Source organism: Marmota flaviventris, chromosome 7 (genome assembly GCF_047511675.1).
Source record: "Marmota flaviventris isolate mMarFla1 chromosome 7, mMarFla1.hap1, whole genome shotgun sequence".
In the NCBI taxonomy this organism is placed as follows: Eukaryota; Metazoa; Chordata; class Mammalia; order Rodentia; family Sciuridae; genus Marmota; species Marmota flaviventris.
In genome coordinates, this window is record NC_092504.1 from 81,094,122 (window position 1) to 81,120,757 (window position 26,636).

General features: G+C 36.4%; 1 protein-coding gene across 1 annotated transcript; it reads left to right on the plus strand.

Annotated features, from left to right (window-relative positions):
* The first annotated feature begins 1,667 nt into the window (after positions 1–1,667).
* On the plus strand, positions 1,668–2,786 carry Tram1l1 (translocation associated membrane protein 1 like 1). Its single transcript, XM_027935374.2, has one exon. The coding sequence runs from the start codon at positions 1,668–1,670 to the stop codon at positions 2,784–2,786; it is 1,119 nt and encodes a 372-aa protein (XP_027791175.1).
* The last annotated feature ends 23,850 nt before the right edge of the window (positions 2,787–26,636 follow it).

The following is a 26,636-nucleotide window of genomic DNA, read 5'->3' on the forward strand; positions in this document are numbered from 1 at the left end:
TTTTTTTTTTGGCTCAGTAGTAAAGTGTTCACCTCTGTTTATAATATTTCAGTAATTTAGTTAACCTTAAAGGTTTTTAAAATTTATACTGGAGATGTCAGAGCCAATAATTGAGGTTAAAACTTGGATAACTAAAAAAAAAAAACAAACAAACTGTGTAATGGACCCTTAAAAAAAGTGAAAATATCTCGTGAGAAATACTTCAAAAATAGGGAATACTTGCTATAGAAAAATATACCGGTATTTTCCTTAACTGAGGAATACTCCCCAGAGCAAATTTCATGTGCTCCTTTTTGGCTATTCTAGGGAATGCAGGCACACTGTTTATTGATCAGAATATTCTGTTCCATATCATAAAAGTAATCACATAAACTGGGTAGTATCTTATCAGTTTACCGCTTACAGAAAGACAATGATAAAAGGCAATTGGGTAGACTAAATATAAACTGACTTTATTCTTTCAGTCTCATAGCACCTTTTCTCCTGAAATGTGTATTCCAAACTGCAAATCTTAACTCAACATTAATAACTGTGATCTCATGAGATACCAAAGAAACGCTAAATCACTCACCATTAAAAGAGAGATTTGAAGACAAATGTGAAATTTGAATTGAGAAAGTTACCAGCATTTACAAAAGCATTTTTTTTTGAAATGTGAATTTTAGCAAAACTAAATATACGAAAAAAACATACAGATGAAACACGAGATTGGAGAAATTTGGTTTTGATGTTTGTGGCCAAAGGACCTGTCCATGAATTGGTAAATACTACCCTGGGCTTCCAGCTGCCACCGGGTTTTTCAAAATTACTAACTTGGCAAAATCATTATTAATGCTAATAGAACTATTTCTAACATGTTTTGCTGTTGATCTAATATTTCTAGATGTGACTGATTTTAAAAGCACAGTAGTGAGAAGTACATTTCTGGAGAGACAGACTGGATCTAAATGTTGGCTGTGAATATGGGATGGTCAGCCTGTGAATGACTTAACTTCCCTGTGCTTTCAGTTTCCTGTCCTTCAAAAACAAAAACAAACAAACAAAAGTGGTGGTGGTGGTGGGGGGCAGATTCTATCAATATCTACTTTGCTGGCTTTCTAGGAAGGTTAAATTTGTAAGTAAAAACAAAGTGCGTGGAATGACATCTGGTAAACAGTCAGCACGGTGAGAGTTGGCAGAGAGGTGACGGTGAGGAGGAGGAGGACTGATGATAAAGACGATGATGACGACGACAACGACACTGCGATTGTGATTTACAACCTGAGAAAACACAACTAGAGCTCTCTCCGTGCTGTCGCATTTATAACGAGGATGTCCCTGAAGAAAAGCTCCGAGGTGCCTCTGGGCGGAGGCAGTGGAGGTGGAGAGCTGCGATCCGCGAGGAAGATCCTCGCTTTCAGCCGGGGCCTGGCGCCGGGTAGGGGCGCGGCGCTCGATTTCCTTCCCTGCCTCTGCCGTACCCCTGGTGCGCATGCTCGGACCCGCTCGGGCCCCACAGCCTTTGATTTATTTATTTATTTATTTTTTTTCCGGGCAGTCGCTACGACCCTGGGCTGGTGGCTCCGGCATGGGGAGTGGAGCCCCCGGAGCTGCTGCAGCGGCGTGGTGAGGGAGCAGCCAGAGGGAGGCAGCTGCGGCTCGGCGGTGAGTATCCGGGAAGCGCCACCATGGGGCTCCGTAAGAAGGGCACCAAGAACCCCCCGGTGCTGAGCCAAGAATTCATCCTGCAGAATCATGCGGACCTCGTCTCCTGCGTGGGGATGTTCTTCGTGCTGGGGCTCATGTTCGAGGGAACGGCCGAAGTGTCGATTGTTTTCCTCACTCTTCAGCACAGCGTTGTCGTCCCTGCGGAAGAACTGGCTACGGGATCCAAGACGCTGTATCATTACGGGGTCAAAGATTTGGCCACGGTGTTCTTCTACATGCTGGTGGTGATCATCATTCACGCCACGATCCAGGAGTATGTCCTGGATAAAATTAGCAGGAGAATGCAGTTCACCAAAGCGAAACAGAACAAATTTAATGAATCTGGCCAGTTTAGTGTGTTCTACATTGTCTCCTGTATCTGGGGCACAATCATCCTTATGTCTGAAAACTGCCTGTCAGACCCAACTCTCCTGTGGAGGACTCATTCCCACACCATGATGACATTTCAAATGAAGTTTTTCTACATCTCACAGTTGGCTTACTGGTTTCATGGTTTTCCGGAACTCTACTTCCAGAGAATCCGAAAACAAGATATCCCTAGTCAACTCATCTACATTGGTCTTCACCTCTTTCACATCACTGGAGCCTATCTCTTGTACTTGAATCACCTGGGACTACTTCTTTTGGTGCTGCATTATTTCGTTGAATTGATTTCCCACCTGTGCGACGTGTTTTATTTTAGTGATGAAAAGTACCAGAAGGGGGTTTCTCTGTGGACCATCGTGTTTGTCTTGGGGCGACTCACAACTTTAGTTGTTTCATTAGTCACTGTTGGGCTACACTTGGTTGTATCCCATTCCCGGGATGGGGATACGGATTCCATCAGTGGAAACGTAAACGTGCTGGCCGCTGAAATTGCTGTTCTGTCGTCCAGTTGCACCATCCAAGCATATATAACATGGACCTTACTGACAGTCTGGCTTCAGAGGTGGCTAGAAGATTCCAATCTTCAGGCCTCGAGTCTGAGGAAGAAAAAACCCATGATTAAAGGCCGGTCTTCTAGAAAAGGAACAGAAAATGGAGTGGAGACTGCAAACAGAGTAGATGCCCCGCCAAAGAGGAAAGAGAAAACTTCATAATGATTTATAAGCTAATTGAGCAATATCTCCAAAGGAATCTGCTCTATACTATGAGATCTCTCTCTCTCTGTGTGTGCTAGAGATTTTTTTCTGTTCTTCAAAATAGTTTGTGCTCTTTGATCATTGCTACTGTACTGTTTAATGTGTATTTTAAGTAATTTGAGGGGAGAATAAGTGGAAAACATTTTGGTTAAGACTAAGCTACGCAATATCAAAATAGTGAAAAAAAAAACTTAAGGATAACTATGATATTTTGGTTTTTATTTTTTGCCTAGAACATTTCCTAATGATTCCTGGAGTTGACTATAAAATTCCTCAGTAAGTGATAACGATTTCTTGCTCCCATCAATCTTCTATGGTATTAACAAAGTGGATTGTTATAGCAAGGTGATATTTTTAATATTCTCTTTCACAAGAATATGGAAAATTCCTTAAAGATGGAAGTTAAATCAGTGTTCTCTAATTGTTATTTTTTTGTTGTTTAGAATTTGCAACTGAGAAAAAATTTGTAAAACCATCAAAATAGTCATGTGTTTTATTTTATAGGGAGTGATTGTTAATGCTACATCCCCATTGAAGAATCCAAATACTAATAGATAAAATATATGGAGACTTATTGCCATATATATTGAATCAAAATATCTTTAATTAATATAAAGTATTACTTAAGAGGTAAAGTCATTCTTGTCCATTTTTAACACTTGTAAATGGGAACTCATAAAATTAAAAATGACTGAAGAAAAGACATAAGACTTAGTCATTTTTTATGTTTATTAATAATGATTTAATGAGGATTCATAAACTTCATTCATGAATTCAAAATTCATAAACCATTTTGAATAATAATACTTGATTTAAATGAATAAAAGAATGTCAGCTAAATACATTTGGAAACCCTTTAATGCTTAAATTTTAAATAATTTGAAAATCAGGATAAATTAATGAAAGTTTTTTTTTTTTAATAATTTTATATGTTACTAGAGAGGCTGAGTCAGGAAGATCAAAATATTTGAGGACTTCTGCAATAGGATCAGAAGTTTTAAGGACTTCAAGTTGACTTGGCTACTTAGCATGACCCTGTCACACACACAAAAAAAAAAAAAAAAAAAAAAAAAAAAGAAAAAAGAAAGAAAGAAAAAGAGCTAAATGGGACTATAGCTCAGTTGTATAGCACCCACCACTGGTTTCAATTCCCAATATTCCAAAAATAAGTACGTAAAATTTAATAGTCTTTTAATTATAGTTTAATTCCATCTTTTATTGTGAAACATTTATATATGTTAAGGCATGTTTTGGAGACTATATATATCATATATTAACAGAAGCCAATTTAAATGATGGACTTTAGGGGGATAAATGTTTATACTGGCCTTCCTTTAATTCTCAATTTGGTTTCATTTCCATATTGTGAATATTTACATTTCCAATTTCTTTTACTATGTTTCTCATCTCTGCTTTTGATAGCCCTCACTTAGACCTATTTAAGTAATTCAACTTTTTCAACCGATAGAGTTTGTGAAAATTAAACTTGATATACTAATATCACAGACCACAGATGGAAGAGCCATTCTTGGAGTATTTTTCTATTCTATCTGCTTTCACAGGTAAGTAACAAAATAAATTTTCTTCTTTGTTAACTATAGAATTCATCGATCTACATTTTTTTTTGTCCGTTGCCTAACATTATGTTCACAATTTATTATTAGCATATGCTCTAAAGTTTAAAGTGATGTAATTCACATTTGGACCAACTGTTGCACAATTTATAAATCAAAGATTTCCAGCTTCTCATGTAATAGAGAACTACAGAATTCTTTCTCACATCCCTTACTATAAAATAATTCTAGCATGTTACTTGCAGCCCCATTCCTGCTATTTGTTAGATACTTCACCTTCAAGAAAGTACAGCCCTGACTCAAACTGGCCAAAGACTTCAGGACAGTTATTGTCTTATATGACTGAAAATGTCAAGAGTTTATTTTGGCTTGGCAGTAAATATAATTAGAGTCTTTAGGTTTTCCTGGTTCAGTCCCTCTCAGATTAACTTTCTGTATGGCAGAAAACAACTATAGTTATTCTAGGTTTTATATCTACAACATTCTGACAAAGAGGAAATAAGAAAACCAGATTTCTTAAATTCCCAGAACAATGATTTAAGACTTAACTTTTAGTGATCCATTTGATAAAAGGGTTTATGCTTCATCAGTAGAAAAAGGCAAAATTTTGCTGTTGTTGTTTTAGATCTCAAGTAGCAATTATTCAGGAGGAAAAATAAATAAGAATATGCTAGGCACATCTCAGCTACTCCTGAGTTCATTAAATATGGTCAAAATATAAATATCTTTCAAATTATAAAATTCACATTACAAATGGCATTCAGCCCAATACAAGTTAAGTCTCTCTTTAAAAAAAAATACCAAAAAGTCATAATAAATCTTTTTTTATAATAGGTTTATTGTTATAGTGAACCAAATGGAAACATACATTCCCTTTATGATTTAAGACATTATTTAAACCAGCATTAGTTAACCTCTTGAAATCTCAAATAGCTGATTAATCACCAAAGACTACAATAGTCATAAAGATATGTCTGATAATTAAAAGTTTTACACTTGATTTACTAGCTTCAGTGACTTTCTCCTTACTTAAGGTTGCAGGCATAGATGTCCTAGGATGGATTTAAAGTATTATTTCTTTTCAAAACAAAATTCTACTAGCATTTAAATAAATGTGTATTTCATTTTCCTTACAAATACTATGGATGTGTCTCAGCCTACAATCTTGTAAAGGACAAACATTTTAGGTCTTGCTATTCCTTACTGATCAGCATAACCTGTTTCATTTCAGTAAGGAAGCTAATTTTGCAACATATTCCTTTGTTTATTTTTTATCAGTATTTATTTATCTGTAGAAGAACCATTTATAGTCATTACAAGCTATTGTTGGAATAGACTCAAGAAAATTAGTTACCACATTAATAGCCTTTTAATTTGGTAAAATCAATAGTAGTTTTAACATCTCATGCAACTGAATTGATAGTAATTTACATAGAGTAACAAAAGATTTCTTACCAGGGCTTTAAACAGTAAATGTCACAATGTAAATTTCTTAAAAGTTCTTGGGGGATGCTTGAGAATGTTGCATGTGGAGTGGTCAGGGACTTGGGTCCTTACATTGTGGCAGAGAACAAACACCTTCCAGTTTGGGGAGCAGATTTTTGTAACTTGGAGACAAAGAAGTGACTTGCCTGGCTGAAGAGGATAGACAGTATTGGTGAGTAGATGGAGTAATAGATTCTTAGTAACATCTGACAAGATAACTGGAGATTTCATACTTTCACCTCCTGAACTTCTCTGGAAATAGAGAATATTTTTTCACATTACCATCTTTCAATCAAATCTACATCCTGTGAGAAACTACCCACACTTTATGGAATGGAGTAGTACTTGTCAGGGACCCTCAATTATGTAGAAAAATTATAAGTTCTTCATATAAAAAATAGTACATTTTTTAAATCTTAAATTGGAATTTTCTTGTAATTATATAGTCAATAGGCTGCCTATATTTTGCAATTTAAATCCCTATAAGGAAGTTCATTTTAATCTCAGTATCATCTTTGGCACTTTTAAGATTCAATAAATGTGGAAAAATTCAACCATTAAGAATTCTGGCCTGGTGAAGGAGAGCAGGCCTGTAATGCCATCAACTGGGGAGGCTGAGACAGAAGGATCATGAATTCATAAACCAGCCTCAGCAAAAGCAAAGCATTAAGCAACTCTGTAAGACCCTGTCTCTAAAATGTAAAGTAGGGCTGGGGATGTGGCTCAGTGGCAGAGTGCACCTGAGTTCAATCTCTGGAAATCCACCTTCCCCCCAAAAAATAAAGAAATCTCTTCCTGATGTTATTACCTTTATTACATGCATTTTCTTCTATTCTGGTGGGTGATATCATTTGTGTTTTGTGCTAAAGCATTATGCCAGCTAATCTTTTTCATTTTAAATCTCAGAAATGTATCAATGTATAAATTGACTACTGGAAGGGATATTTACATAGCTAGACATATGGTAGTATAATGTGATAAATGGTTAAAGGTTCACTTGAATTTAAAAGTGAAAAGGGTTAAATTACCTTCACAGTGATGCTATTTATATCTTTTAGCCAGTTTAGAAGTGACTAATGTCACTGGTGAGGGATGTATCTACTCAATGATTCAGGCAAAATGCCATTTTTTAAAAAAGACAAGTCCCTAAATTTAAAAAATAAAATAAAAAGTGTTCAATTTGTTGGGCAGGTAGTGCACCACTGTTAACAGTAGCAGTTTGGAAAGCTGAGGCAGAAGGATTGAAAGTTTAAAACCAGCCTCAACAACTTAATTAGGCCCCAAGCAACTTAGAAAAACCTTGTCTTAAAAACAAAAAGGGCTGGAGATATGGCTGACTATTTGAACACTCCTAGGTTCAATTTATTATACAAAAAAAAAAAAAAAAAAAAAGTACTCAGTTTGAACACCAAATTAAATCATGTCAGTGTACCAGAGTCTCATGGTTCAGGAAATTTTAAGAGCATTTACTACTGCCCAACCAGAATTTCTCCTAAACTATCATACATTGAAAGAATTTTTATTCCAATATAAATTTAATATTTCACTCTCTTACAGCCTTTATTACTTACTTAACTACAAAAAAAAAAAAACTGTTTCCTTACCTCAGCCTTCAAAACCAATAAATTCCAAACTGAATGGTTATCAATGCAAATATTGAAATATAGTTTGTAAGATTTAAATCTTTTAAAGATATTTCCTGTTATACTGATATATACCCAGCAGAGAAAACTAATTATATGATTATAAATAATCATGACAAAAGAAGTCAGGGTCAATCCCCACTGTGGTCCCAGAGCCCTGTGAACTTAGGAAGAGACTTAAAAATTCTAAGAAATAAATTATGAACCACTAAAACAATACAGATATTTATCTTTCTGAAAAAAATGCCATGAGGCTTAATCGTATATACATTTACAGTGTCACAGTTTATTGTGAACATGTGTGTATGATGTTCTTTATGTATTTACATGTACTTCATATATATGCATTGTCTCATTTAACATAACATTAATATATATTACATACATGAGTCTCTGTGTTTATATATGTATATATACTTGATCACATATGTACACACATTTATAGATTTTTTTCTTATTTATTTTTAGTGAAACTTGATTTTAGGGAAGTTTATAATCACAGTACAAATTAGGGGGCAGTGGGGTGTTTCCACAGAACCCTTGAAGCCCCCCACAACTTCCTGGGCTTTTAACAGGAATGTTGAAATAAAAATGTATCATGTGCATATCACATGATACACTTTTTGATCAATCAGTAAATCTACATTGATGCATCATTATCACCTGTTACATAGTCTATGGGTTTTGGCAAATATATAATGACATGTATCCATTAAAACAAATAATGGATACATATTATTATATCCATTATTACGTGTATCCATAACATACAGTTGTCTCACTGCCCTAAAAATCCATGTTCAATCTGTTTATCCATACTTACCCTGTAGATTTTTAAGCACTGTAAAACTGTATGGCATTATTTTTTTTCTCCATGTTCAGGTAAAACACAATAAAAAATTCCAGTGTAGTGAGTCCATTTCCAAAAATTTTGACTTTCTGTAGACTAAATAAATAGTGTCTATTACAATATATGTGCTTATAATTAAAATGTGTAGAAATTCTCTTCTGAGTCAATCCATAGTAATTATATACTAAATATTCCTCACATAAATTACAGAAAATACTGTTATCATAATAAAATAATATTATAAATCCCAGAATTGAATAAGGCCATCTAAACAATAGGTATGTACATGGAGGAGAAGAAAGTCCAATGCTTACCTTTGGAACATCCATATAGAAATCACATAAGAATAAAAGCCAACAAGAGAAACTTAATAATGACTGATAGGGAAGGAGAAAGATGCAAAGACTAAAAGTATATGGCATCACAGATGCAATCCTTAGTGATGTCTGGTAAAGCAGGTTAAAAAAAAGGTGAACAATATCACAGCAGTCAAAACAAAGTATTAATAGAATTATAGTATAAATTCTGTTCAATAGTATTGAAAGATAAAGTTTCTTAAGATTAGGAATACTAAAATTTCACTTTTGGCAACAGGTATGGTATTGGCATTTTGTGAGATCAGATTTAGTAAAATGTTGGGGATGAGAATCCTATTGAAATGGGTTGAGGGAAAAATACAGTGTTAGGATATGTCATATTACAAATATGGTCTCTACTTATCAGCATAAAAGTGGAACAAAGAAATACAAGAAGTATGCATACTATCCCTTGTGCAATAAACAAAGAGGAGGGTGTAGTCAAGAGAGTCTGTTTTGTTTTTATTGTAATTAATTTTAGAATAGATGAGAGAAGAAAATATTTGTATGTTTACAGTCTAAGAAGAGATGAGGTGACAGAGGAGATAAAAGAAAACTGCAGGGCAAGATTATGTTGCCTAAAACCACTCAAAAAATGTATACATAATATGAATTCCTAATTGGAGAAGAGCATTTTTTAATTATTTGAAATAAATCTTGTTGCACAATTTCCTTTAGATTATGAAACATTTACACACAACAGATTGTATTTATATTTTTGTGTGTTACATTTTTTACTATTTTATTATGTTTTATTTCTAGTCAACATAATTACCATTAAAATCCAAGCAGAATTAATAATAGAAAGGTTTTGAAATAATGGTATTAGTTGCCCCTTTTTGCAGAGGATTATTTTTCCAGAAAAGCAAAGATAAAATCTATTCAAACAAGAAAGACATTATACTAAGGATTTGCAATAGTCTTCTTTCTCTCTTTGGCTAACAAATTGACAAATATTTGACTGTCTGCATTGTTGGTAAGAAAGTCTTTCTGTGTCAGTCAATTAAAGACCCTACTCGTGCCCAGAGAGAGTAATTATCCTCAAAGAACAACATACTCCTGTTAAAAACCTTTCAAAAATATGTGAATGTATAATCTATCCAATTAGGTAAAACTCATATTCCACACTTCTCTAGTACTTTAAATGTTTACTAATTCTCTTAGATATTTTCTTATAAAATGTGAGACCTACCATTCTTCTAACAGTAAACGTGTAATGTTGTAAGATATCATAGTCAAGTTTTTAACTCAGTTGTAGGATTACCTAAATGTAATTATTTTACATTGCTGTTTGTGCAGTTAGGCCATTTACCCAGAAAAATTCTGGCAACTAATCAAATCACCTAAAAATCTGTAAACAAAACTGAAAACTATTTTAGCTCAAGCAGTTATGCTCAGAACTCCTACATAGCCTTTAATCACAAAATTACTGCTAGGAGTTTATATTTTATCATCAAATCCTAAGTAGAAATTAAAATATACTATAGAGGAAACTAAGTGAAATTTAATACTACCAATAAAAAAATCTATATTACAGTACAAAGCACACAACTCTATAAGAAAAAAAAATGTCTTTGTTTGGCTCTTCATATCATTATAATACCTAGGGTAAATTTTACAATGTTATATCTAACCTGTAGAGAGTAAAGCCAAGAACTGTAACTAAAATCTACTACTGTTAGAGAGGGAAACCAGATACCTAATTATAAAGTTAAATTCTAGTAGATATTTGAAATGATATTTGAAAGTGATCTCTCTAGTTATAATACACAGATATCTTGCTTTGTTTTGCCTTTTGGTTTTAATTGTTTTCATCTTTTCCAACTTTCCAAAGCATTCCTATGATACAATCAATTTCAAAGACAACAGGTGTTCAGTAGTTTCTGAGAAAATAGCTCTGAGCTTTTCTTTTTAATTAACATTTCTATTCTTCCACTATCTTCATTTTTATTTATTCTAATCAGTTATACACGATAACAGAATGTTCTTTGATTCATTGTACACAAATGGAATACAATTTTTCACTTCTCTGGTTGTACACAAAGTAGGGCCATACCATTTGTGCAATCATACATTTACCTAGGGTAATGATGTCAATAGAATTCCACCATCTTTCCTACCCTTATACCCCCTCCTTTCACCTCCCTTCCCATTGCCTAATCCAAAATTCCTGTACTCATCCCATGAACCCTCCTCCCCCAATGCCATTATGGATTAGCATTCACTTAACAGGGAAAACATTTCACCTTTGTTTTTTGGGGATTGGCATACTTTGCTTAGCGTGATATTCTCCACTTCCTTTCATTTACCTGCAAATGCCATAATCTTAATCTCTTTTAATGCTGAGTAATATTCCATTGTGTATATATACACCAGTTTCTTTATCCATTTGTCTATAGAAGGGTATCTAGTTTGGTTCCACAGTTTGGCTATTGTGAATTGTGCTGCTATAAACATTGATGTGACTGTATCACTGTAGTATGCTGTTTTTTAAGTCCTTTGGGTATAGACTGAGAGTGGGATAGCTGGTTTTCCATTCCAAGTTTTTAAAGGAATCTTCATACTGTCTGTCAGATTGGTTACACCATTTTGCAGTCCCACCCAGCAGGATTTGAGTATGCCTTCTACCCCCCCACATACTCGCCAACATTAATTGTTGCCTGTATTCTTGATAACTGCCATTCTGACAGGAGTGAGATGAAATCTTAGAGTAGTTTTGATTTGCATTTCTCTAATTACTAGAGATGTTGAACATTTTTTTCATGTATTTGTTGATCAATTGCATATCTTATTCTGAGAAGTGTCTATTAAGTTCCTTAGCCCATTTATTGGTTGGGTTGTTTGTTCTTTTTGAGTTCCTTATATTTCCTGGAAATTAATGCTCTATCTGGTGTTCATGTGGTAAAAATTTGCTTCCAAAATGTAGGTTTTCTCTTCACTTCATTGATTATATGTTTTGTTGAGAAGCTTTTTAGTTTGAATCCATCCCATTTATTTATTTTTTATTTTATTTCTTGTGCTTTAGGAGTCTTGTTAAGGAAATCAGGGCCTAATCCAACATGATGCATATTTGGGCCTAATTTTTCTTCTGTTAGACTTAGGGTCTCTGGTCTAATTCCTAGGTCCTGGATCCACTTTGAGTTGAGTTTTGTGCTTGGTGAGAGATAGGGGTTGAATTTTATTTTGCTACCTGTGGATTTCCAGTTTTCCAGCACCATTTGTTGAACAGGCTATCTTTTTCTCCAATGTATATTTATAGAGCCTTTGTCTAGTATGTGTGATTAGTATCTTTAATGTGGGAACCAAGTAAATTAATGATAATAAAAAGAGAAAAAGGAAAAAACCTTGCTGATGTTTGTAACCAATTTAATTGTTCACATTATCAATACTAATCAATAGTAAAATTTTATTTTTTTTAATTTTTATTTTATTTTATTTTTTTTTAATTTTTTATTGTGTGTTGTTCAAAACACTACAAATTTCTTGACATATCATATTCCACACTTTGATTCAAGTGGGTTATGAACTCCCACCTTCACCCCATACACAGATTGCAGAATCACATCAGTTACACATCCATTGATTTACAAATTGCCATACTAGTGTCTGTTGTGCTCCGCTGCCTTTCCCATCCTCCCCCCTCCCCCCTCCCCACCTCTCCCCTCCCCTCCCCTCCCCTCCTCTCTCTCTACCTCCTCCACTGTATATCCCTGAGGGTCTCCTTCCATTACCATGCAATTTTCCTTCTCTCTCCCTTTCCCTCCCACCTCTCATCCCTGTTAAATGTTAATCTTCTTCTCCTGCTCTTCGTCCCTTCACTGTTCTTAGTTACTCTCCTTATATCAAAGAAGACATTTGGCATTTGTTTTTTAGGGATTGGCTAGCTTCACTTAGCATAATCTGCTCTAATGCCATCCATTTCCCTGTAAATTCTATGATTTTGTCATTTTTTAATGCAGAGTAATACTCCATTGTGTATAAATGCCACATTTTTTTTATCCATTCGTCTATTGAAGGGCATCTAGGTTGGTTCCACAGTCTTGCTATTGTGAACTGTGCTGCTATGAACATCGATGTAGCAGTGTCCCTGTAGCATGCTCTTTTGAGGTCTTTAGGGAATAGACCAAGAAGGGGAATAGCTGGGTCAAATGGTGGCTCCATTCCCAGCTTTCCAAGAAATCTCCATACTGCTTTCCAAATTGGCTGCACCAATCTGCAGTCCCACCAGCAATGTACAAGTGTACCCTTTTCCCCACATCCTCGCCAGCACTTGTTGTTGTTTGACTTCCTAATGGCTGCCAATCTTACTGGAGTGAGATGGTATCTTAGGGTGGTTTTGATTTGCATTTCTCTGACAGCTAGAGATGTTGAGCATTTTTTCATGTACTTGTTGATTGACTGTATGTCCTCCTCTGAGAAGTGTCTGTTCAGGTCCTTGGCCCATTTGTTGATTGGGTTGTTTGTTCTCTTATTGTCTAATTTTTTGAGTTCTTTGTATACTCTGGATATTAGGGCTCTATCTGAAGTGTGAGGAGTAAAGATTTGTTCCCAGGGTGTAGGCTCCCTATTTACCTCTCTTATTGTTTCTTTTGCTGAGAAAAAACTTTTTAGTTTGAGTAAGTCCCATTTGTTGATTCTAGTTATTAACTTTTGTGCTATGGGTGTCCTATTGAGGAATTTGGAGCCCGACCCCACCGACTGTAGATCGTAGCCAACTTTTTCTTCTATCAGACGGCGCGTCTCTGATTTGATATCAAGCTCCTTGATCCATTTTGAATTAACTTTTGTGCATGGCGAGAGAAAGGGATTCAGTTTCATTTTGTTGCATATGGATTTCCAGTTTTCCCAGCACCATTTGTTGAAGATGCTATCCTTCCTCCATTGCATGCTTTTAGACCCTTTATCAAATATAAGATAGTTGTAGTTTTGTGGATTGGTTTCTGTGTCCTCTATTCTGTACCATTGGTCCACCCGCCAGTTTTGGTACCAGTACCATGCTGTTTTTGTTACTATTGCTCTGTAGTATAGTTTGAAGTCTGGTATCACTATACCGCCTGATTCACACTTCCTGCTTAGCATTGTTTTTGCTATTCTGGGTCTTTTATTTTTCCATATGAATTTCATGACTGCTTTCTCTATTTCTACAAGAAATGCCGTTGGGATTTTGATTGGCATTGCATAAACCTATAGAGAACTTTTGGTAATATCGCCATTTTGATGATGTTAGTTCTGCCTATCCATGAACAGGGTATATTTTTCCATCTTCTAAGATCTTCTTCTATTTCTCTCTTTAGGGTTCTGTAGTTTTCATTGTATAAGTCTTTCACCTCTTTTGTTAGGTTGATTCCCAAGTATTTTATTTTTTTTGAAGATATTTTGAATGGAGTAGTTGTCCTCATTTCCATTTCAGAGGATTTGTCGCTGATATACAGGAATGCCTTTGATTTATGCATGTTGATTTTATATCCTGCCACTTTGCTGAATTCATTTATTAGCTCTAATAGTTTCTTTGTAGAGCCTTTTGGGTCTGCTAGGTATAGAATCATATCATCTGCAAATAGTGATAATTTAAGTTCTTCTTTTCCTATTTTTATGCCTTTAATTTCTTTCGTCTGTCTAATTGCTCTGGCCAGTGTTTCGAGAACTATGTTGAACAGAAGTAGAGAGAGAGGGCATCCCTGTCTTGTTCCAGATTTTAGAGGGAATGCCTTCAGTTTTTCTCCATTCAGAATGATGCTAGCCTGAGGCTTAGCATAGATTGCTTTTACAATATTGAGGTATGTTCCTGTTATCCCTAGTTTTTCTAGAGTTTTGAACATAAAGGGATGCTGTACTTTGTCGAATGCTTTTTCCGCATCTATTGAGATGATCATATAGTTCTTATTTTTAAGTCTATTGATGTGGTGAATAACATTTATTGATTTCCGTATATTGAACCAGCCTTGCATCCCAGGGATGAATCCTACTTGATCATGGTGTACAATTTTTTTGATATGTTTTTGTATCCGATTCGCCAGAATTTTATTGAGGATTTTTGCATCTAGGTTCATTAGAGATATTGGTCTGTAGTTTTCTTTCTTTGAAGTGTCTTTGTCTGGTTTAGGTATCAGGGTGATGTTGGCCTCATAGAATGAATTTGGAAGTTCTCCCTCCTTTTCTATTTCCTGAAGTAGCTTGAAAAGTATTGGTATTAGTTCTTCTTTAAAGGATTTGTAAAATTCTGCTGTATATCCATCTGGACCTGGGCTTTTCTTAGTTGGTAGTCTTTTTATGGTTTCTTCTATTTCCTCAATTGATATTGGTCTGTTTAGGTTTTCTATATCCTCCTGACTCAATCTGGGCAGATCATATGACTTAAGAAATTTATCTATGCCTTCACTATCTTCTAATTTGTTGGAGTATAAGGATTCAAAATAGTTTTTGATTATCTTCTGTATTTCTGAAGTGTCTGTTGTGATATTGCCTTTTTCATCCCGTATGCTAGTAATTTGAGTTCTCTCTCTTCTTCTCTTCGCTAGCATCGCTAAGGGTCTGTCGATTTTGTTTATTTTTTCAAAGAACCAACTTTTAGTTTTGTCAATTTTTTCAATTGTTTCTTTTGTTTCGATTTCATTAATTTCAGCTCTGATTTTAATTATTTCTTGCCTTCTACTTCTTTTGCTGTTGTTTTGCTCTTCTTTTTCTAGGATTTTGAGATGAAGTATGAGATCATTTATTTGTTGGTTTTTTCTTTTTTTAAGGAATGAACTCCAAGCAATGAATTTTCCTCTTAGAACTGCCTTCAATGTGTCCCATAGATTCCGATATGTTGTGTCTGTGTTTTCATTTATCTCTAAGAATTTTTTAATTTCCTTCTTGATGTCTTCTATAACCCATTGATCATTCAGTAACCTATTGTTCATTCTCCAAGTGATGTATGCTTTTTCCTTCCTTCTTTTATCGTTGATTTTCAGTTTCATTCCATTATGATCAGATAAGATGCATGGTATTATCTCTACTCCTTTATATTGTCTAAGAGTTGCCCTGTGACATAATATATGATCTATTTTTGAGAAGGATCCATGTGCTGCTGAGAAAAAAGTGTAACTGCTTGATGTTGGGTGGTATACTCTATATATGTCAATTAGGTCTAGGTTATTAATAGTGTTATTGAGTTCTATAGTTTCCTTATTCAACTTTTGTTTGGAAGATCTGTCCAGTGGCGAGAGAGGTGTGTTGAAGTCTCCCATGATTATGGTATGGTGGTCTATTAGACTCTTGAACTTGAGAAGAGTTTGTTTGACGAACATAGCTGCACCATTGTTTGGGGCATAAATATTTATGATTGTTATGTCTTGTTGGTGTATGGTTCCCTTAAGCAGTATGTAGTGTCCCTCTTTATCTCTTTTGATTAACTTTGGCTTGAAATCTATTTTATTTGATATGAGTATGGACACTCCTGCTTGTTTCCGAAGTCCATATGAGTGATATGATTTTTCCCAACCTTTCACCTTCAGCCTATGTATGTCTTTTCCTATCAAATGCATCTCCTGTAGGCAGCATATTGTTGGGTCTTGTTTTGTGATCCATTCTACTAGCCTGTGTCTCTTAATTGGTGAGTTTAAGCCATTAACATTTAGGGTTATTATTGAGATATGGGTTGTTCTTCCAGCCATATTTGTTTATTTCTATTACTAAACATGGTTTGTTTTCCTCTTTGATTATTCCCCCCCCCCCTTTACTGTCCTACCTCCCACTCTTGGTTTTCATTGTTATTTTCCATTTCCTCTTCCTGTAATGCTTTGGCGAGGATGTTTTGAAGAGATGGTTTTCTAGCTGTGAATTCTTTAAACTTTTGTTTATCGTGGAAGGTTTTAATTTCATCCTCCATCCTGAAGCTTAATTTCGCTGCATACACAATTCTTGGTTGGAACCCATTTTCTTTCAGTGTTTGAAATATGTTATTCCAGGATCTTCTAGCTTTCAGAGTCTATGTTGAAAGATCAGCTGTTATCCTGATTGGCTTACCCCTAAATGTAATCTGCTTCCTTGTAGCTTTTAAAATTCTCTCCTTATTCTGTATGTTGGGCATCTTCATTATAATGTGTCTAGGTGTGGATCTCTTATGATTTTGCACATTCGGCATCCTGTAGGCTTCTAGGATTTGGGATTCTGTCTCATTCTTCAAGTCTGGGAAGTTTTCTTGTATTATTTCATTGAATAGACTTCTCATTCCTTTGGTTTGGAGCTCTGTACCTTCCTGTATCCCAATGACTCTTAAGTTTGGTCTCTTAATGTTATCCCATATTCCTTGGATGTTCTGCTCATGGTTTCTTAACAGTCTTGCTGAGCTGTCTATGTTCTTTTCCAGTTGAAATACATTGTCTTCATTGTCTGATGTTCTATCTTCTAAGTGTTCTACTCTGCTGGTAGTATTCTCCATTGAGTTTTTAAGTTGGTTTATTGCTTCCTGCATTTCTAGGATTTCTGTTTGTTTGTTTTTTATAACCTCTATCTCCCTGTATAGTTGATCCTTTGCTTCCTGGATTTGTTACGTAATTCGTTGTCGAAGTGATCTTTCATTGTCTGATTTTGCTGTTTAATGTCTTCCTTGATACTCCAGATCATCTGAAGCATGTATATCCTGAATTCTTTATCTGACATTCCATCTGCTGCAGCTGTTACCTCTTCTAAAGTTGCGTTGACCTGCATTGCTTGTGGTCCTTTCTTTCCTTGTCTTTTCATACTGCTTGCGTATCTTTCCTGCAGGTGCGGGCGGCGGCTGTGCTCTCTCCTTATTCCAATTGGGGTGTCGTGGCTACCACGCCGGCAGGTCACTGGGCCTGTTCTGGGAGCTGGCGGCGGCTCTGTTCTGCCCCTACTCCAATTGGGGTGACGAGTGTACCACGCCGGCAGGCCACTGGGCCTGATCCGCCGGTCGGTTGCAGGTTTGCCTACCCTGCAGGCGCGGGTGGCGGCTCTACTCTGCCCCTACTCCAAATGGGGTGACTTGTCTGTCGTACCGGCAGGCCACTGGGCCTGTCCCGCTGGTCGGTCGCAGATCTGCCCACCTTTCGGGCACAGGTGGAGGCTCTGCTCTGCCCGTACTCCAATTGGGGTGTCGTGACTACCCCGCCTGCAGGACGCTGGGCCTGTTCCTGGCACGGGCGGCGACTCTGCTCTGCCACTACTCCAATTAGGGTGGTGTTTGTACCACGCCGGCAGGCTCCTGGGCCTGATCCGCTGGTCTGTTGTAGGTCTGCCTACCTTGGAGGCACGGGCGGCGGATCTGCCCTGCCCCTCCTACCACGCCTGCGGACCCCTGGGCCTGATCAGCAGGTTGATCACTGGTCTGCTCACCCTGCGGGCACGGGTGGCAGTTCCGCTCCGCCCCCACTCCAATTGGGGTCACGTGACCACCACACCGGCAGGGCCTGAACCGGGCGTGGGAGAAGGATCTGCTCTGCCCCTACTCCAGTTGGGGTGACGTGTGTACCACACTGGCAGGCCACTGGGCCTGACCCGCCAGGCTGTCACAGGTCTGTTTACCTTGCAAGCGCGAACCGCGGCTCTGCCCTGCCCCTCCTACCACGCCCATGTACCACTGGGTCGCGGGTCTGCCCACCTTGCGGGTGCGGGTGGCGGCTCCGCTCCGCCCCCCTCTCCAATTGGGGTCACGCAGTCAACACGCTGGCGAGCCGCTGGGCCTGCTCTGGGCGCTGGCGGCGGCCCGGCTCCTTCCCTCTGGCTCGACGACAAATTGAGGAGACTCGGGTGACTGTGCCTCACCCCCCCTACCAGGAGACCAACTGCTTATGTCACCGCTGGTATTGATGAAGTTCCCTCCTCCGCCGCTTTCTGCAGACATCAGATCTCTGCCATGTTGGTATCCTATGCAAATGGCAGCATTTCGTTCCCCTTGCCGGGCAACCAAAGCACCGGGTGAGTCCTGACCGGCCCTCAGCAGGACCCGGACCGAGAAGGAGTTTCCGCGGGCTCCTAGCCCCGGGCCAGGGAAGTTCCGGGAGCCGGAACTCGGCCTCTCCGTGCTCGGTGTAAGCTCCTATAAATGTAAGCTCCAAGAAGCAGTCCCCGCGGGCTCAGTTCCGGGAGCCGGAATTTGGCTGCTTAGTGCTTGTTGTATGCTCTGATAGGAGCAGGGTCCAAGAAGCAGCCTCCCCAGGCTCAGCAGCCCTGGGCCAGGGTGGTTCCGTGACGGTTCCGGGAGCCGGAACTCGGCCGCCCCGCGCTCGGTGTTCACTCGGATAAGATCAGGTTCTAAGAAGCACCCAGGCGCTGAACCCTAGCAGTCTGTCTGCAAGCCGCAGGCGAATTGCAGCCTGAGATTACCTGTTCTATGGCTGAATGAGCTGCGGTCAGTCGAAAACAGCGGTGGTGATGTCAGTTTACCAACATGGTGGCTGCTGGCCTCCTCTGTGGTCTGACCGGTGTGGAGAACCGAGATGGACCGCTTCCTTCCCCCGTCTCGAACCCAGAATTCAGCCCTGAATACGGTGCTTGCGCGGCTCGCAGAAACTGCAGCGCTGTAACCCTGCGTCTCTATCCCAGTGCACGCTGCAGACTCTAGCCGCGGGGTGATTTGCTGAATAAGCAGTGTTACCCTCCGTGCGACAAACCTCTCGCGTTTGAGTCCCTGTAGCTGATCCTCGTGCGATGGAAATCCTTCCTCCAGGTTCCGGAGCACCCCACTATTGCTGGAAATTCCTAACAAGATATCCTTTAGCCGTCCTGACTTGTCATACTCCCACACAGTGAAGCAGCACACGGGGGCAATGCACTCCCCTCGCCGCCATCTTCCTTCTTCCAATAGTAAAATTTTAAAAAGGATTTGAGATTCATTCATGCTCCTTACAATGTTTGATTTTTTTACATTGAAAGATTGAATTTTTAATATTAATGCCTATTATATGAATAATAAAATAAAATAAAGAAAACAATACAAAATTTATAAAGAGTTGGGTTTCAGAAGTACACATGGTTTGATAAAATTCAATGCTCACCAGGAGAAGGGAGAAAGGGTTGTGAAAGATGATTTAAAAAAAAAAAAATGGTAAGACCTTAAAGCACCTTTGGGAAGACTTTTTTAGTTAATCAGTAAAGAGTTCATTAGGGTCCACAGGAAGAGAGTTGATATAGGTAAAATAACATGCTCTTTCATGTACTTGTTACAGCTTAGTGATAACAAGACTCCGTCCTAATAACCTCTTCAAGCCTAAAATTCTACTCTTTTATCCCTGTTAAACAGCATTGAAAAAAGTCTCATGTGTTACTTTGGAGCATGCATTAGCTTCTACAAGGAATTCAATAGCAGGGCTGGGATGCAAGTAACATTTCCTTACTTCAACAGAGCTATGGTTAGTTACTCAGAATTAAGACGATGATATGCTTGATGGGACCTGAGTATGTTTAACCTGGTAACTACATCATTAAAAAAGACAATTAAATGTGATATATCACAGGGAAACAATTATGAAGATTACCAAAATTTTAATTTACTAGAGTACATGCTAACTTTAATGTATGATTGTTTGAGAATTGTTGACATCATACTTGAGATGAAATGCATTTCTGTGACTCCGTTTTTAACTTGGAAGTATTTTCATAGTGTTTATTTTCCATGAGTAACCAAGCCCTCTAATAATCCCCATATGGGAGTCATTCTTTTAAATGTAACATTATTAAAGAAATGTTTGATTCTAGTTCTGGAAGTTGGAGAAAAGAAACCATTCTGGGTTCAAGAAGGAACAGGTTCTGGCATGGAAATCAATAGCCAATTGCCAACACTTTCTCCACTGGGGCAGTGTTACCAGGATGACCTCCAGCTCCTTCAGTAGCATTTCAAGCATGCAGTATTTCTGGCCAACAATTGTGAAATTCTCAGAGACTGATTTTCTTTCTGAGGGAAATACTGCTTATTCATATTTGCTTACAAGGTTGTGAAGAAGAAGAAAATACTAACCTTCTCAGTGCCTCCAGGCAGGTATAGAGAATGATGAACACCTCCTTTTAAATTACTGTTTTTTCCCCTTGTTATATTGTTCAAAAATATTGAAATCAGAGAAAAATAACAAATCCTGACTGTTATATACGGTTTGAGTAAATATTTTTAATGTTTTTATTAGTGCATTATAGTTATACATAATAGCAAGGTATATTTTGTCATAACGATAGACTCATTGAATGTAATTTGCTCCATTTTAGACGCACGTTTTCCTCTTTACAATCCCTTCTCCTGACCCTGTTTCCTTTCCTCAACTCTACTTGTCTTCCTTCTATTTATTTAATTATTTGTAATTGGTGCTATAAATATACACATAAAGGTTAAATTCATTGTGGTATATTCATATATGTATGTAGCATAATTTGGTCAATTCCATTCTGCAGTTCTTCCCTTTTCCCATATTTCCTCCTTCCCCCTGAATTCATTTCCTCTGCTCCAGTGGTCTTCCTTCTCTTTTCAAATTAATTCATATATTAAGATTCATGGAATGAGATTATTCACTGTCATTAATAATTTATATATGTACATACATATATGAGAGGTTAAGACATTTTATGTGCATAAAGACATCAGAAAACTGCACTAAATTTAAGTGAAATTAGTGGAAAAATTATGTTTTCATTTATATTAACCATGAGATGCCACAAATTATTTAAATATCAATTTTCCAAAACTTCATATTTATTCAACCTCGTGCTGATGTATATTGTCACACTATGATTATGTCCATTGTTTCAATTGTTATGGTGTTTTAAACTATATATTTGAAACACTGTCTCCCTCATTAAACTGTAAGCATATGAGGGACATAATCTAAAAATCTGTGAAGCTGAATGTGTCTACTTCTAAAATATTTGTTTAATTTTTAACTTAAATAAGCCTGTTTTCATCATAGAAATGGCACTATTTTCCGGCAATGAATAGGATATCATTATAGTTAACAAGAGAAAGGTATTGTAAAATGTTTAAGAATTATTAGAATAAATGCTCCAATGATCTCTTTTGGAAATTATTCTGTATAAGAAATATGAGCAATAGTAAACAGCTATTGTTCATTATTTTTTAATGGGCTTGGCTCCTTTATGGCCAATTAGACTACAAACTACTTGAGAACAAAAGTCTTATAGTTCATTATATGCTTTAAATTCCATGGCATATAGTATGATAACCTGCTAAAACCCAAACTTAAATCATATATTTTATTGATTATGTTTGAAATTAACAGGGAATTCAACTCTTGATTCAGCAAATGTTACTTGAATGTTGCCTGAGTCCCACACTCTTTAAAGCTCTACTTAAAAGGGAAGGTAGAATCAGGCATGGTTGTGCACACCTGTAATCCCAGCAGCTTGGGAGGCAGAGAAAGGAGGATTATGAGTTCAAAGCCAGCTTCAGTAAAATCAAGGTGCTAAGCAACACAGTGAGACTTTGTCTCTAAATAAAATACAAAATAGGGCTGGGGATGTGGCTTAGTGGTCAAGTACCCTGAGTTCAATCTCTAGTACTCCCCACAAAGGGAAGGTAGCCCCCTTCTCACTGTACTGACAGTCTTGAAGAAGGAGAGACTAGTTTTCCAGCATATAGAATATACTATGATAAGAAATGTGTTTGGGATTGTTATTCATGCTATGAGAGAAAGTACACTAATGTTATTATTTTCAAAGAAATTGAGCTGGGGTGTTGCTTAGTGGTAGAGGGCTTGCGTAGTATGAGCAAGATACCGGGTGCCATACACACTTCAAAAAACAAAACAAAATAAAATAAAAACCTAAATACTATCATGAGAACTATAGGAGAAATAGGTATTAGTTTAAAAAAATGAATGCCTATACTTGCTTCATACAGAGAAGAGCACAAATATAGGACACAAGTTGAGTAAGGACATAGTCTTGGATACTAAAATATTATTTAAATATAGATCACAGGCTGGGGTTTAGCTCAGGGACATAGAGTTTGCCTAGCATGTGTGAGGTACTGGGTTCAATCCTCAGAACCTTAATTAATAAAAATTAATAAATAAAGGCATTCTTTCCATACACAACTACAAAGAAACTTAAAAAAATACAGATCACAAATGTGGAAGAAAAGGAAGAATTTGAATATTATACTAAAATGTTTATATTTCATCTAAGATCAGTAAGTATTCATTGAGATATTTTACAAGAATAATGACATGAAGTTTTATTTAATATAGAAATTGGGGAATGAATTTGAGGGGGTAAAACATAATTCAAAGTCTACTCATGGAATTATGGAAAATTAATTATTTTAATCCTAAGGTATTAATAAGAAGAATGAATAGTACAGGTTCAAATGTGGCCAACAGTAAGCCTCAAAGAAATGTGGAGCTTCAAAATAGTATAACAAAGAAACTAAATTTCAGACACATGACTTTTAACTCAAGCTTGGACAAATTAGCAATTAAAAATACCTTAGAGGGAATTCTTTCAATTTTTCTCCATTTAGAATGATGTTGGCCTTGGGTTTAACTATATAGCTTTTACAATTTTGACATAGATTCCTACTATTGCTAGTTTTTCTAGTGTTTTGAACATGAATGGATACTCTTTTTTTGTCAAATGCCTTTTCTGCATCTATTGAGAGAATCATGTGATTCTTGTCTTTAAGTTCATTGATGTGATGAATTACATGTACTGATTTTTTATATGTTGAACTAACCTTGAACCCTGGGAGGAACCCCACTTGATCATGGTGCACTGTCATTTTAATATATTTTTGTATGGATTTACCAGAATTTTATTGAAAATTTTTGCATCTATGTTCATCAGGGATATTGGTTTGAGTTTCTTTTGTTGATCTGTCTTTGTCTGGTTTTAGTATCAGGGTAATGATAGTTTATTATCTCATACTAGACAAAGCCTCTATAAACATATATTGGAGAAAAGATAGCCTCTTAACAAATGGTGCTGGGAAAACTAAAAATCCATCTAAACATAGCAAAATGAAATTAAATCCCTATCTCTCACCCTGCACAAAACTCAATTCAAAGTGAACCACGTATCTAGGCATGGGACACTATATGTACTAGAAGAAAATGTAGGCCCAAATCTCCATGCTGGCTTAGGAACAAAAATCCTCAATAAGACTTATAAAGCAAAAGAAGTAAAATCAAGAATCAATAAATGGGATGATATCAAACCAAAAATCTTCTTCATAGCAAAGGATCTATTAATAGAGACTGTGAACAGAGAGCTTACAGAATGGAAGAAAATCTTTGCCACCTGCAACTCAGAGCAGGATATGATCTCCAGAATATATAAAGAATTCAAAAAACTTAACACTACAAAATCAAATAACCCAATCAATAAATGGGCAAAGGAACTGAACAGACATCACAGGGAAGAAGAAATATGATCAGTTGAAAAAATATGTGAATTAATGTTCAACATTTCTAGCAATTAGAGAAATGCAAATTTAAACTATACTGAGATTTCATCTCCAATCAGATGAAATTATTAGGAATACAAGTACCAATAGATCTTGGTGAGAATGTGGGGGAAAATGTTTACTTATGCATTGCTGGTGGGACTGCAAATTGGTACAACCACTCTGTAAAAATCTATGGAGATTTCTCAGAAAACTTGAAATGGAACCACCATTTGACTCAGTGATCCCACTCCTCGGGATATACCCAGAGGACTTAAAATTAGCATATCATGGTGATGCAGCCACATCAATGTTTATAGCAGCTCAATTCAATAGCTAAAGTGTGGAACCAATCTAGATGTCCTTTAACAGATGAGTGGATAAAGAAAATGCGGTATATATACATAATGGATATTATTCAGCCACAAAGAAAAATGAAATTATGGCATCTGCTGGTAAATGGATGGAATTTGAGGCTATTATATTAAGTGAAATAAGCCAATTCCAAAAAAACAAAAGCCAAATATTCTCTTTGATATGTGGATGCTGACATACCATGAGGTGGGAGGAGGAATACAAGTTCTTTGGATTAGATAAAGGGGAATGAAGGGAAGGGAGGAGGGATAGAATAAAGAATGACAAAGTAATGAATCTGATGGAATTTTCCTATGTACATTTAAGAATACATCACAGTGCCCCTTTAGTATATTAATGGATAAACACAATGAAATTTTACTCTGCAATAAAAGAGAACAAAATCATGGCATTTGCAGGTAAATGGATGGCATTGAAGATAATGCTAAGTGAAGTTAACCAATCCCAAGAAAACAAATGCAGAATGTTTTCTCTAATATAAGGAGGCTGACTCATAGTGCAATAGGAAGGGAGAGTATGGGAGGAATAGATGAATTCTTGATAGGGAAGAGGGGTGGGAGGCAAAGGGAGGGTTCAGGGGATTAGCAAGGATGGTGGAATGTGATAGACATCATTATCCAAAGTACATATATGAGGACATGAATTGATGTGAACATACTTTATATACAAACAGAGGTGTGAAATATTGTTCTATATGTGTAATAAGAATTGTGATGCATTCTTTGATGGTGGAAGGAGACCCTTATCATTATACAAAATACATGTATGAAGATGTGAATTTGGTGTCAACATACCTTATATACAAACAGAGATATGATAAATTGTGATATAAAAGTGTATTAAAATTTGTAATGCAAAAAAATAATAAGAGAACTCATGTATAATGGCATAATTTGGTGTGAATATACTTTGTATTATATACAGAGTTATGAAAAATTGTGCTGTGAATGGATAATTATGATTGTAATGCATTTCACTATTGTCATGTATGTAAGAAATTTAAAAAAAAAACAAATAAAATTTTAAAAAATCAAACTTTTAGGAGTGAAAAAAATCATGATGTATTCTGCTGTCATGTATTTAAAAAATAAAACCAATAAAAAAAGAATACATCACAGTGAATCTCAATATCACGTACAACCACAAGAATTTCAAGTTGTACTCCATGTACATATAATATGTCCAAACGTATTCCCTGTCATATATAACTAAAAAAGAACAAATAAAAAACTTTTAAAATATAAAAAATACATTAGAAGAAATAGGTTTGTGAACTAAAACCAATTGAGGTTTTGGATATTTTAACATTTTAATGATATTAAAACAATGATCATCAAAATAGAGTTTAATAATGACAATAAGATATCTAGATCTTGAGATGATAAGAGCTCAGAGATAGATATATTTTGGAAAGTCATTATATAGATTGTTGGTGAGGTGAGAATTTAGGCAAAATTTTTAAGAACGAATATGTAGAAGGAAAATAAAAGGATGTTCATTGCTAAGAATGGAAATATGAAGGAACTTATTTAAAGGCCTAGGAAAGAACCCTTAAATTTACTGAGCAGCATTCCTATTAGTTGCCATTGGCTTTATCAAGACAAATGCTGAAGTAAAACAATAAAACCATCTTGTTCTAATTATGGGAACTCTCTTCTGTGATGCAACAAAATATATCTTCTGAAGTAGGCATTTGAGACATTATGTTACTTTGACTTTATTTGAACAACTTCATTCATTGAATTTTCAGATAATTGTTTAAATCATTTCCAAAATGATTTTTAAAAATTAAGCATCTTGCAATAAATCAAATAATAATTAAACAATACACATGGACACATGGCAGGTGTTAGAAAAATACTTTAAAATGACAATATTGAAAGATTTTTTTTTTTAATTGCTGCAGGTCCTGGCCCAAGCACATAATCCCAGCTACTGTTGAGGCTAAGGAAGGAGGATTGCAAGTTTGAGGTCAAGGTGGTAATTTTAGAAGACACTGTCTCAAAAAATAAATACATTTGAACAGCCTGCTATGATATGTTGATTGTATAGTGTGTAGGAGGCCCTGGGTTTAATTCACAATACTGGGGAGACAGGGGGATGTTTTATCCTAAACTTAACACTGAAATTTAAACTA